This window comes from Scyliorhinus torazame, chromosome 9, assembly GCF_047496885.1.
Source record: "Scyliorhinus torazame isolate Kashiwa2021f chromosome 9, sScyTor2.1, whole genome shotgun sequence".
Lineage (NCBI taxonomy): Eukaryota > Metazoa > Chordata > Chondrichthyes > Carcharhiniformes > Scyliorhinidae > Scyliorhinus > Scyliorhinus torazame.
Genome location: NC_092715.1, coordinates 265579009 through 265591300, shown reverse-complemented (window position 1 = coordinate 265591300; position 12292 = coordinate 265579009). Strand labels below are relative to the sequence as shown.

General features: G+C 46.5%; 1 protein-coding gene across 7 annotated transcripts in view; it reads left to right on the top strand.

Moving 5' to 3' along the window:
- Positions 1-12292, top strand: part of tjp2a (tight junction protein 2a (zona occludens 2)) — a 184537-nt gene that overhangs the window by 53288 nt on the left and 118957 nt on the right. For 2 of the 7 annotated variants that reach the window (XM_072517408.1, XM_072517401.1), the window contains exon 1: positions 1346-1447. The exons of 2 other annotated variants lie outside the window; for them this stretch is intronic. Coding sequence is in view for 1 of the 5 variants with exons in the window: in XM_072517404.1 (XP_072373505.1) it covers positions 3324-3347 (24 nt within the window). In the remaining 4 variants the exon portion in view is untranslated. Of the gene's footprint in view, positions 1-1343; positions 1448-3294; positions 3348-8145; positions 8260-12292 lie in introns of those variants that run through there. 3 more of the 7 variants (XM_072517402.1, XM_072517404.1, XM_072517407.1) reach the window with 3 other exon arrangements.

Below are 12292 nucleotides of genomic sequence, written 5' to 3'. Positions count from 1 at the left end.
ACGGAAAATGAAAAGTAGCATTCTCAAGTACGTTCCCATTTAAAAAAAAATAATAATAATAATTGAGGAGCATCAGGGGTTATGTAGCAATGTTTAAGGCAGTTTGGTGTAGAACGAAGAGTATTAACTATGCTAAATTGGCAGCAAGGATGGTTATTTAAACCCAGGAGTAATAGACCCTCGAGATACATTTTATCTTGATTAAGAGTTTTCACTAATGATAGAAGTAGGACATTGAGCAAAACTAGAGAATGCAATAATTACCAATGGAGAATCCAGGAGAAACTGACTTGTCTAGGGAGTGGTTGAGGTGAATAGAATAAATGCATCAAAACACGAGGGGAAAAAGCAATTCTGTACCTAACTACTCCCTCCCTCCCTCCCTCCGTCTCTCTCCCCCATTTAAATTTATCTTTAAAACCTACCTCCCAAAGGTTCTTTTTTAAAAAAAAGTCCACATTTGGAATAATCGCTCATCGTATCATAGAATCCCTACAGTGCAGAAGGAGGCCATTCGGCCCATCGAGTCTGCACCTGTTCCAGTGACCCTGTAACCCAACCTGCACATCCCTGGACACGAAGGTGCAATTTAGCCTGGCCAATCCACCTAACCTGCACGTCTTTGGACTGTGGGAGGAAACCGGAGCACCCGGAGGAAACCCACACACACACACTAGGAGAGAGTGCAAACTCCACACAGCCAGTCACCCGAGGCCGGAATTGAACCCGAGTCCCCAGTGTTGAGAGGCAGCAGTGCTAACCGCTGTGCCACCACGCCGCCCTTGTCACCTGGCCAATGTCTCCATATCTAAACACATTGGTGAAGTTCGATTCCACCTCCACTTCTGAAAATTGTGTTTGAATCCAGATGCAGGGCTGAGAGTGACGACAGTGTAGGTGTCATTGGCGGACACGAGGCGATTGCTCCTCGAGAGTGCCAGCACAACTCCCGAAGGGCTGAATGGTCTCCTTCTGTGCTGTTGCGACTATGCTGTGCTTATTAATCTTGTCCAGAATTCTATCTCGTCAAATGCGGCAGTTGCTATTAACACAAACCTTTCTTTAATTGTGCTTGCGGAATGTCAGTGAATTAATCCAATCTCGGTAATCAGAGGACAGGTCCCGTTGAAAAAACATTTGATTGGATCAGTGATATTAATCTTGAACTGTGGCCCATTATAATGAATCCGCCTGCTTTTAAAGTGGTCTCAGATACATGTTGTAATGGATACTTTGTCAATGGCTCATGTGAAGAGTTTGGGGGGTTGGTGGCGTAGCTTTTGGCGTGGATCTCAATATGTCATCAAGGTTCAAAGTTAAAACATTCCCATTTACTGGCCGCACGTGGAACGATAGCTGTCTCAGCAAGGTGCTGAGCTGTGAGGAGTTTTGGGAGAAATTGTATCCAGAGACAGGAGGGTCGATAACCCAAGGACACAAATTTAAGGTAATTGGCAAAAGTGGCCGGGATGGGTGGGAGAGGAGAAGGGGTTTTGTTTGGCCAGTTGTTACGATCTGCAAGTGTCAACAGTGACATTTGAAAGGAATGGGGCACATGCTGTCATTTAATAAACAAAGAAAATGCAGGGCAGGGGAGTAAATTGGATTGTTCTTTCAAGATGCCGCCACAGAATCAATGGGCTGAATGGAGTCCTTTGATTCTCTGGTTGCTTGCCTAATGTACGGTATATAGGGCTGGGGCAAAGACTCAAATAGCTGAAAAAATTATCATTTCAGGTGGAACAGTAAAGGGATGGGGAGGGAAACAAATCTCGCCCATTTCATCTCGACTAACTTGGTTTCTGTACGGTAGCACAGTGGTTAGCACTGTTGCTTCACAGTGCCAGGGACCCAGGTTCGATTCCCGGTTGGGTCACTGTGCGGAGTCTGCACGTTCTCCCCGTGTCCGGGTGCTCTGGTTTCCTCCCACAGTCCCCAAAGACGTGCTTGTTAGGTGAATTGGCCATGCTAAATTGTCCTTAGTGTCCAAAAAGGTTAGGAGAGTTTATTGGGTTACGGGGATAGGGTGGAAGTGAGGGCTTAAGTGGGTGGGTGCAGACTTGATGGGCTGAATGGCCTCCTTCTGCACTATGTTCTATCCCTGCTGCCTTAGTAATCCAGTTACCAACTCTGGTTGGAGGCAGCCCTGGTTTCATCACATGCTTTTCATGTCCCAGCTGCCCCACCCAGTCAAATAGCATATTTCCCCATTTCCAACATTCTTTCGATAAAGTATGCAAACTTGTTCAAAGAAACTATTTGAGGTTGGTTGGTGGCAGGTAGGGTGGGGGGGGGGGGGGGGGTGGAGTGGAAGAACCCCTATTTTCCTGCTGGGATATCAGTAGTGGCCAGTCCAATGAACCTTTAAATCCTATAAACTCCAGGGCAATCCTGGAGAGTTGGCAACCGTCTTTTTCAGTCAAAGATTATTAATAGATGGACCAGAGTTCAGCTCACTCTTGTTTTTAAGTCCACCAGCACTCCCCTGATGATTAAATTAGACTTTGAAGCAAATTCACCTCCAATCAAGTGTCTTTAAAACATACATTTAAGTTTTTAAAAAAAGTTTTTAGAGTACCCAATTCATTTTTTCCAATTAAGGGGCAATGTAGCGTGTTCAATCCACCTACCCTGCATATTTTTAGGTTGTGGGGGCGAAACCCACGCAAACACGGGGGGGGGAATGTGCAAACTCCACACCGAGAGTGACCCAGAGCCGGGATCGAACCTGGGACCTCGGCGCCGTGAGGCCGCAGTGCAAACCACTGCGCCACCCAAGACAAACATTTAAAAAGAAAATTATTGGTTCTCGCTGATGAAAGCTGGGGAACTGTTCAAGCGGGCGGGCGGGATTTTCTTTTCATATGATTTCTGCGATTGTTCCCAGGAAGCTAAAAGCGGTGGCGAGAGCTTTCTTTTAAACTTTGGATACTGGTTGGGGAAGGGGAGGAGGAGGTGGGTCTGCAGCCAGGTTGTGTCTGGCTCTTGGGAGCTGAGCTGAGCTAAGGTATTGGTTCTGCTGGGTGAAGGGGGGAAGCCAAGGTATTGCTGACTGACACACTCGCAAAGCAAAATAGCAGGAGAAGCAACAAAGTTTTAACTTTATTATTAAAAAATGCAAATATTTACCTGAGTTGCACTTGTTTTAAACTTCATGGAAAAGGTTTTGCATCAACCCCCAAAAAAAGTTTTTATTTCAACCAGAAAGTTTTGCCCCAAGTTTTTCAGGAATTGCAGCCTCCAGGTGTCGAGGGGAAAACGCCAGGTGTCTCCTTCATAGTTCCTGTGTGGTTTTTTTTTTAACCTGTCTGTTGATCTCCAAAATGGCTGTCCGGTTCCAGGACCAGGCAAGTGTTGTGTGGAAAAGGGTTTTTAAAAAGTTCTTTTCTATCCTTTCTCTTGCAGCTTCAGTTTCTTGCTCCCCTCCAGAGTCCCCCAGTCTCGATAGCGAGCTTTTCTTCTCTTTTTTTTTGTTTTGTTTGCTGGGGCTGTACCTGTTGTAGATCTTGTTGCTAAACCAGAAAAAGGTGTGTTTAACTAGTTTTGTTTTTTCACACTGTCTGAGATGAGCGAATTAATGAGAGAACTGGAATCTATGTCTCTCTCTATCAACAGTGCTTTAAGTGGTAAAGTTAATTTTATCTAAATGACACAACTTTTTAAACTACTCTTGGCATCATGATTGTTTAATTATTCGACTTCGCTGCTCTGGGATGGGTGGGTCGATGGGTGAGCATTTTATGCCGTTAATTGCTGTCAGTCCCTTCTACATATCTCGTAACCTTTTCACCCATGTTCACATTTATTCTGGATGTATCTGAGCATGCTCTCACTCGGGGGTGGGGGGGGGGGGGGAACTGTGTTCATAGAGTTCATAGAATTTACAGTGCAGAAGGAGGCCATTCGGCCCATCGAGTATGCACCGGCCCTTGGAAAGAGCACCCTACTTAAGCCCCGCGCCTCCACCCTATCCCCAGCTAACCTTTTTTTGATGTGGAGATGCCGGCGTTGGACTGGGGTGAGCAGAGTAAGAAGTTTTACAACACCAGGTTAATGTCCAATAGGTTTGTTTCAATGTCACTAGCTTTCGGAGCGCTGCTGAGGAAGGAGCAGAGCTCCGAAAGCTAGTGACATCGAAACAAACCTGTTGGACTTTAACCTGGTGTTGTAAAACTTCTTACTCTGCTAACCTTTTTTTGGACACTAAGGGCAATTTAGCGTGGCCACTCCACCTAACCTGCACATCTTTGGACTGTGGGAGGAAACCGGAGCACCCGGAGGAAACCCACGCAGACACTGGGAGACCATGCAGACTCCGCACAGACAGTCACCCTAGCGAGGAGATTTCATAGAATTAGATGGTACAGAAGGAGGCCATTCCGCCCATCGTTCTTGTGCTGTCTCTCTGAAGGAGTTGCCTGGTTAGTCCCACTTGCCCCCCCCCCCCCCCAACTCTACCCTCTCGCCTTTGGTGTGTCGAATCTTGGCTGACACTCCCAACACGTTACTGAGCGCTGCACTGTTGGAGGTGCAGATTTTCAGATGAGATATTGAACCAGGGCCCTGAGTCTGCCGCCTCGGAGAGACTTAATTGATCCCGAAGGCTGAAATTTTGTAGAAGAGCTGGGAGTGATATCCTCGCTGTCTTGACCAATATTAACCCCGGCTAAAATAGATGATATGGTCATTTTATTTCCTTACTGAAAGTGGGATCTTGGCTATGCCCAGATTGGCTGAGCATACACTCCCAACAGTGACTGCACTTAAATGGTGGAGCAGACCATCCAGGAACCTTGTGGGAAATCTCGCCCATTTGCTCGTAAAGAGTTCTGCGGTGGTGAAAGGCTCCATATAAGTGTTAGTCTGTCTTTATTTTAACTTGGGCTACTATCTGACACTATTGGGGACGATTAATGAGTGCAAACAGCAGTAGATCACTAGTATTACTGAAGGAAAAACTGGTGACTGATTAGGCAGCTACTTATGCTGGTAAGAGGCGACTTGATTGAAATAGACTAGACCCTGAGGGGTATTGACAGGGCGGGTGTGGAGAGGATGTTTCCTCTTGTGGGAGAATCTACAAGTAGGAATCACCCGTCTACATCGAGGTGAAGTGAAAATGAGGGTCATGATTATTTGGATATCTCTCCATGAAAAGGTGGTGGAAGTGGAGTCTTTGAACATTTTTAAGGCAGAGGTGGATAGATTCCTGGTAAGCATAGGTTAGCAAGAGGGTGACAGGTTCAGGGGTAGGCAGGACCCAAATTTGGGGTCGCTATCCGACCAATCATGATCTTATTAAATGGGAGAGCAGGCTCGAGTGACTGAATGGTCTACCCTGCGCCTTGTGCATGTTATCTGTTGGAAAATTAAAAAGAAAATCGCATTTACTTGAGTGCAACAAGATAGCTTTTTAATTAAGATAATGCCCTTAATGTAAAGCACAGCAGGGTGCCTTACAGAAGACAATGGAAAGTGGCTGCTGGAGGGCGAGGGGCGATTAGCACGAGTGATTGAAAGCTGTGTTGGAGATTGTGTTTTTAAGGATGATAGGAGGGGTTTTATTTTGGATGGAATTGTAATGTATGTGCATGTACACACCTAATTGTGAGATTTAATTTTATATATATTTTGTATTTTAATATTTTATGATATCCATTCACCTGGATCTATTAGAACATAGAACATTGCAGCGCAGTACAGGCCCTTCGGTTCCCGACGTTGCGCCGACCTGTGAAACCACTCTAAAGCCCATCTACACTATTCCCTTATCGTCCATATGTCTATCCAATGACCATTTAAATGCCCTTCGTGTTGGCGAGTCCACTACTGTTGCAGGCAGGGCATTCCACGCCCTTACTACTCTCGGAGTAAAGAACCTACCTCTGGCATCTGTCTTATATCTATCTCCCCTCAATTTAAAGCTATGTCCCCTTGTGCTAGACATCACCATCCGAGGAAGAAGGCTCTCACTGTCCACCCTATCCAATCCTCTGATCATCTTGTATGCCTCAATTAAGTCACCTCTTAACCTTCTCTCTAACGAAAACAGCCTCAAGTCCCTCAACCTTTCCTCATCAGATCGTCCCTCCATACCAGGCAACATTCTGATAAATCTCTTCTGCACCCTTTCCAATGCTTCCACATCCTCCCTATAATGCGGCGACCAGAATTGCACACAATAACGGTAGAGTTCTTGGCAATGTGGAGGAGCAGAGAGATCTTGGGGTCTATGTTCATACATCTTTGAAAGTTGCCACTCAAGTGGATAGAGCTGTGAAGAAGGCCTATGGTGTGCTCGCGTTCATTAACAGAGGGATTGAATTTAAGAGCCGTGAGGTGATGATGCAGCTGTACAAAACTTTGGTAAGGCCACATTTGGAGTACTGTGTACAGTTCTGGTCACCTCATTTTAGGAAGGATGTGGAAGCTCTGGAAAAGGTGCAAAGAAGATTTACTAGGATGTTGCCTGGAATGGAGAGTAGGTCTTACGAGGAAAGGTTGAGGGTGCTAGGCCTTTTCTCATTAGAGCGGAGAAGGATGAGGGGCGACTTGATAGAGGTTTATAAGATGATCAGGGGAATAGATAGAGTAGACAGTCAGAGACTTTTTCCCCGGGTGGAACACACCATTACAAGGGGACATAAATTTAAGGTGAAAGGTGGAAGATATAGGAGGGATATCAGAGGTAGGTTCTTTACCCAGAGAGTAGTGGGGGCATGGAATGCACTGCCTGTGGAAGTAGTTGAGTCGGAAACATTAGGGACCTTCAAGCAGCTGTTGGATAGGTACATGGATTACGGGAAAATGATATAGTGTAGATTTATTTGTTCTTAAGGGCAGCACGGTAGCATTGTGGATAGCACAATTGCTTCACAGCTCCATGGTCCCAGGTTCGATTCCGGCTTGGGTCATTGTCTGTGCGGAGTCTGCACGTCCTCCCCGTGTCTGCGTGGGTTTCCTCCGGATGCTCCGGTTTCCTCCCACAGTCCAAAGATGTGCGGGTTAGGTGAATTGGCCAATGATAAATTGCCCTTAATGTCAAAATTGCCCTTGGTGTTGGGTGGAGGTGTTGAGTTTGGGTATGGTGCTCTTTCCAAGAGCCGGTGCAGACTCAAAGGGCCGAATGGCCTCCTTCTGCACTGTAAATTCAATGATAATCTATGATTAATCTAGGACAAAGGTTCGGCACAACATCGTGGGCCGAAGGGCCTGTTCTGTGCTGTATTTTCTATGTTCTATGTACTCCAAATGCGGCCGCACCAGAGTTTTGTACAGCTGCAACATGACCTCATGGCTCCGAAACTCAATCCCTCTACCAATAAAAGCTAACACACCGTACGCCTTCTTTACACCATCTCAACCTGGGTGGCAACTTTCAAGGATCTATGTACATGGACACCGAGATCTCGCTGCTCATCCACACTGCCAAGAATCTTACCATTAGCCCAGTTCTCTGTCTTCCTGTTATTCCTTCCAAAATGTATCACATCACACTTTTCTGCATTGAACTCCATTTGCCACCTCTCAGCCCAGCACTGCAGCTTATCTATGTCCCTCTGTAACTTGTAACATCCGTCCGCACTGTCCACAACTCCACCGACTTTAGTGTCATCTGCAAATTTATTCATCCATCCTTCTACACCCTCCTCCAGGTCATTTATAAAAATGACAAACAGCAGTGGCCCCAAAACAGATCCTTGTGGTACGCCACTAGTAACTGGACTCCAATCTGAACATTTTCCATCAACCACCACCCTTTGTCTTCTTCCAGCTAGCCAATTTCTGATCCAAACTGCTAAATCACCCTGAATCCCATGCCTCTATTTTCTGCAGTCTATTGAGTGATCTATTCACTCACTCTTCCAGTTATTTGTTCTGTGGGTATGAGCTGGGAACGACACATCAGGCCTTGGAACAGTGACCAACAGTCTATATCTCGTTAACCAATTACATTCTAAGCTTTGAGAAAGATCCTGAGAAATAACAGAGGTAAAATCTGGTAAATTAGACGGGTCCAGACAGAGTAGTGAGGGAAAGAAAGGTTGGGATCTTTAAACTTAAAATGTTTTTACTTTTCTTTCCCGTCTCTTTTTTCTCCTTCACTCCACAGGACAACTTTCTACCTGTACAAATGAACACTGCGGTGTGAACTGTTCCATTTCTTGTTAGGAGGGGGTCGAGCAGCATTGCAGGACAAATAAACCTTTTTGTTAAAAGGAACCTTGCACTGTTGTGTAACAGCCCTGATTTACATTGGTAGGTTTAATGGGTGCGAAATTCAGCAAATTCTCGAAACGTGTGGGGAGGGAATGTGGACTGATGTTGCAACAGGTTAATTAATGGCAGGGCACGCTATTTAGGAAACCTGTGGGGATTTACAATTCCTGGGGAATCGCGTCCTCCTCCTGAGTTGGACAATTTGTGCTCGACTGATGGTGAATGCCATTGAAATCACTGTTCTTGCGGCATTGGAACGTGAGTGAATGTTGGTTTTGAACTGTAACGTCATTATTTTGCCGCTGATATTTTGGATAAGTAAATATGGCACTATGCTGCCATTTTGGAATTCCTTCGCAATATTCGATCCTTGGGTAGACCAATAAAGGACAAGGCTGAGAGGCAGGAATCCGTATTAAATGTCGCACCAGGATTAGAGGTTGGATGTGGAATGCTGAGCACCAACATGTCTAACTTGTGCCCCCGGCACTGCTGGTGTCTCTCTCAGACCTCGTGTTTGGATGTTAAACCGGCAACCGTGTTGAGAGGTGAAGTGGCTGGCAGACGGAGAGAAGATTTGGGGAGACGAAAACTCCAACTTATATTTATGGCTTTGTCACCTAATAAATCCAATTGGAAATTCAAGAGGAACGTCTTCACCCAGCGAGAGAGTAGTGACAATGTGGAACTCGCTGCCATGGAGTGGTTGAGACAAACCACCCACCTGCATTTAGAGATGTAACTAGATAATGTAGAGGGAGAAAAACCAATAGAAGGTTAAACTGATAAGTTGAAAGGAGCGGCTCGTGTGGAGTAGAAAACCCAGTATAGATCTGTTGGGCAGAATGTCCTGTTTCTGTACTGCAAATGATATGCCAGATGACCGTTGGTATTTTATATAATAGGAGATTTCAAGGTGCCTTAAAGCAAAACTAAAAAGGAATAAATGTTCAGCCATAGTTGGGAGAGGCGGTTGAAATGTTGTTTGAAAAGGTAGAATATAAGGAAACTTTCAAAGGTCAAGAGAGCATTTGCTGAACAATTTGACGGAGTGAAGTGAAGATGGTTGAAAGCAAGGATGGACAGAAATCCAGTCTGGCAATTGAGCAATGTAAGTAATGCGAGTAGGTTGTGCAAGGGTAGGGGAGTGCAAGGCAAACGCCGACCATATGAAGGCGAGGTTTTTTTTTAAAGCAGTGCGTTGGAGGAGTGGGAGTTCATGCAGCTGGAAGAGCAAACACTGGACAGGATAATGGTCAGCCCCGTCTGTTTGAGTGAATCGGGGTTTGTGGAGGTGATCCGAAATGTGACTGAGATCGTGTGGCGAGTGTCAGAGCTGAGATGGGATGGAAGCAAGCGATTTGTTATGGGTTGATGGGATGCAGGGTTTGAAACTCCAGTCCAAGTTGCATTGTGGTTTTGTGTGGCGTGTTGGAGAGGGAACTGAAATCAGTGGAGGTGTCTTGCAGTTCATGGGAGTTGCCGTGAAAATGTGTAATTTTTACGTCCTTGCTATAGTCTGGAGCTACGGATAGGAACTCCGATGTTCTTTCCATCACATGCGTGACCAGGATTCCCCCCCCCCCCCCCCCTTGCCTCCTGCCATTGGCACATGTCGGAAGGATTTTGCAGGTTGACACTCCATCTAAAAAGACATCCAACAGAGCCCCCCCACAATAATAAAAACCTTTATTAGCGTCACAAGTTGGCTTACATTAACACTGCAATAAATCCCCCAGTTGCCACACTCCGCCGCCTGTTCGGGTACACTGAGGGAGAATTCAGAATGTCTTATTCACGAAACAGCACGTCTTTCGGGACTTGTGGGAGGGAACCGGAGCGCCCGGAGGAAACCCACGCATAAACAGTGACCCAAGCCGGGAATTGAACCCGGGTCCCTGGCGCTGTGAAGCAATAGTGCTAACCACTGTGTGAAACCAACCCTTCTAAACAACCACACAAATTAAACCCCAAAGGAAGGGGGAAATTCCCAACACGTTATCTCACCATCCCCTCGCAATCACCGGTAATAAATCAAAGTCCCAACTCTGTTCAGTCCCAGTCCTTCAGCCCTCGCCAACACCTCCGCACCCTCTGCCAGCTCGGAGAAATGGTCCTTGGAGTTATATGTAACTCTCAGCTTCGCCGGGTAGGCTACCCTAAACTGCAATCACTCTTGTAAAGTGTTGCCTTTGCCCTGTTAAAGGCCAGCTCCACCGTGACGTCCTGGTGTATAAGGATACCACTGCCTTCCCCTCTACCTCCCGATTCTGGCCCATCTTGAGACCTTCTTCATTGGTGATGTGGAGATGCCGGCATTGGACTGGGGTGAGCACAGTCAGTCCAATTGGACTTTAACCTGGTGTTGTAAGACCGCGCCCCCCCAAACAATTTGACCAACATCCCCAAAAAATACTCATTCGGCCTCGGGTCCTCCAGCTTCGCGGGCAGTCTCACAATCCGAAGATTCTGCTGCCGTGACCTGTTCTCCAGGTCCTCCACCTTGGCTCTCAGCCCCTTATTACTTTCCTCCACATTCCGCAGGCCCTCTCCCATCGAGGTGAGCTGGGCGCTGTGCTGTGATGATGCCTCCTCCACCCCCTTCCTTGATCCTCACCATCTCCGACGTATATCCGAGAAGCCTCCTTTATCGGGGCCAGTGTATCCCCCGCCAGTGTATCTCCTTCCCGTGCCGCTCAAAATGCTGAGCAAACTCCACCGCCATCACCTCGGCCAGCGTGTCCACCATAATGGGCGCAGCCCCACCTGGCAAGCTTACTCCCACCGTCCTCCCTCCCTCAGAACTCCATACTAAACCCAGGCCCTCGGGCGGACTAGCGTTCGTTCCTCTTTGTGCCGTATTCTTCCGTTGGGATTTCGACATTCTCTAATTCCCAAAACTTTACTGAGGACAGCTCATATAAAAGTTCCCCCATAACTGGGTGAATAAGCCCAAAGCTCAGAACTCTAGTGGGAACGTGCGTCCTCCACCTAATGTCGCCACCAGATGTCCCCAGCTTAATATTCAACCGGTTTGGCTGCGTTATTGTCAACTGGGTAGTGTTTTTAATAAATTACCCAATTCATTTTTCCAATTAAGGGGCAATTTAGGGTGTTCAATCCACCTACCCTGCACATCTTTGGGTTGTGGGGGCGAAACCCACGCAGACACGGAGAGAATGTGCAAACTCCACACGGACAGTGACCCAGAGCCGGGATCAAACCTGGGACCTCGGCGCCGTGAGGCAGCTGTGCTAACCACTGCGCCACCGTGTTGCCCTGTCAACTGGGTAGTGTTGGCATACAGTGCATGATCTACTGTTTGTCACAGGTTGGAGAGTTTTGCAAGGAGCGTTGAAGTGATTGGTTTAAAAGGATCCCAGGACTTTCCATGCGTTTGTACCTATGGATGTTTCGCAATGGCTTCTTTCTGTACTATCGCCAGTTTAAACTGGTGACCTTCAGGCACCTGGAGGAGGCCAGGGAGAACCTGGTTGTAAGATGGAAATGCTTTTTGTTCATGTTACAAATTTTAATGCTAATGTTCTGGCTAATATTTATGCCGCAGTCCAACATTGCTTTGGGAGCTTGCTGTGCAGTAATTGGAGGCTAGGCTTCCTACGTTACAACAGCGACTGCACTTCAGGAGAACCTCAATGGCTGCCAGGTGCTTTGGGGGCACCCTGAGGGAGTAAGGTGCTATATAAATGCAAGTTCTTTCAAGTTATCAGTTATACCGGATAGGATTTCTAATCCAATATGGCGGGGGCATAACAAGATCTTTTTTAAAAACTTCAAATTACCCTACACGTGGAATAATCCATTGAAAGCTCCTTGTTTGTGATCTGTTTATGCTAGAGATTTTTGAACAACTGAGGGACAGGTGTGAGGCCGATTTTTGTTCTCCCTCTGGAATCTTGCGGACTATTCCTTTTATACCAAGTAAAATACGTCCGCGTTGTGTCAAGTATGTAAAAAAAAATTAACTGCAGAACCTCTTCGGAATAGCCACTTAAAAAAAGAATCGGCGGATCTAATAGGATTCCAGGCAGCTTTGGCTTGTTGCCTCAGA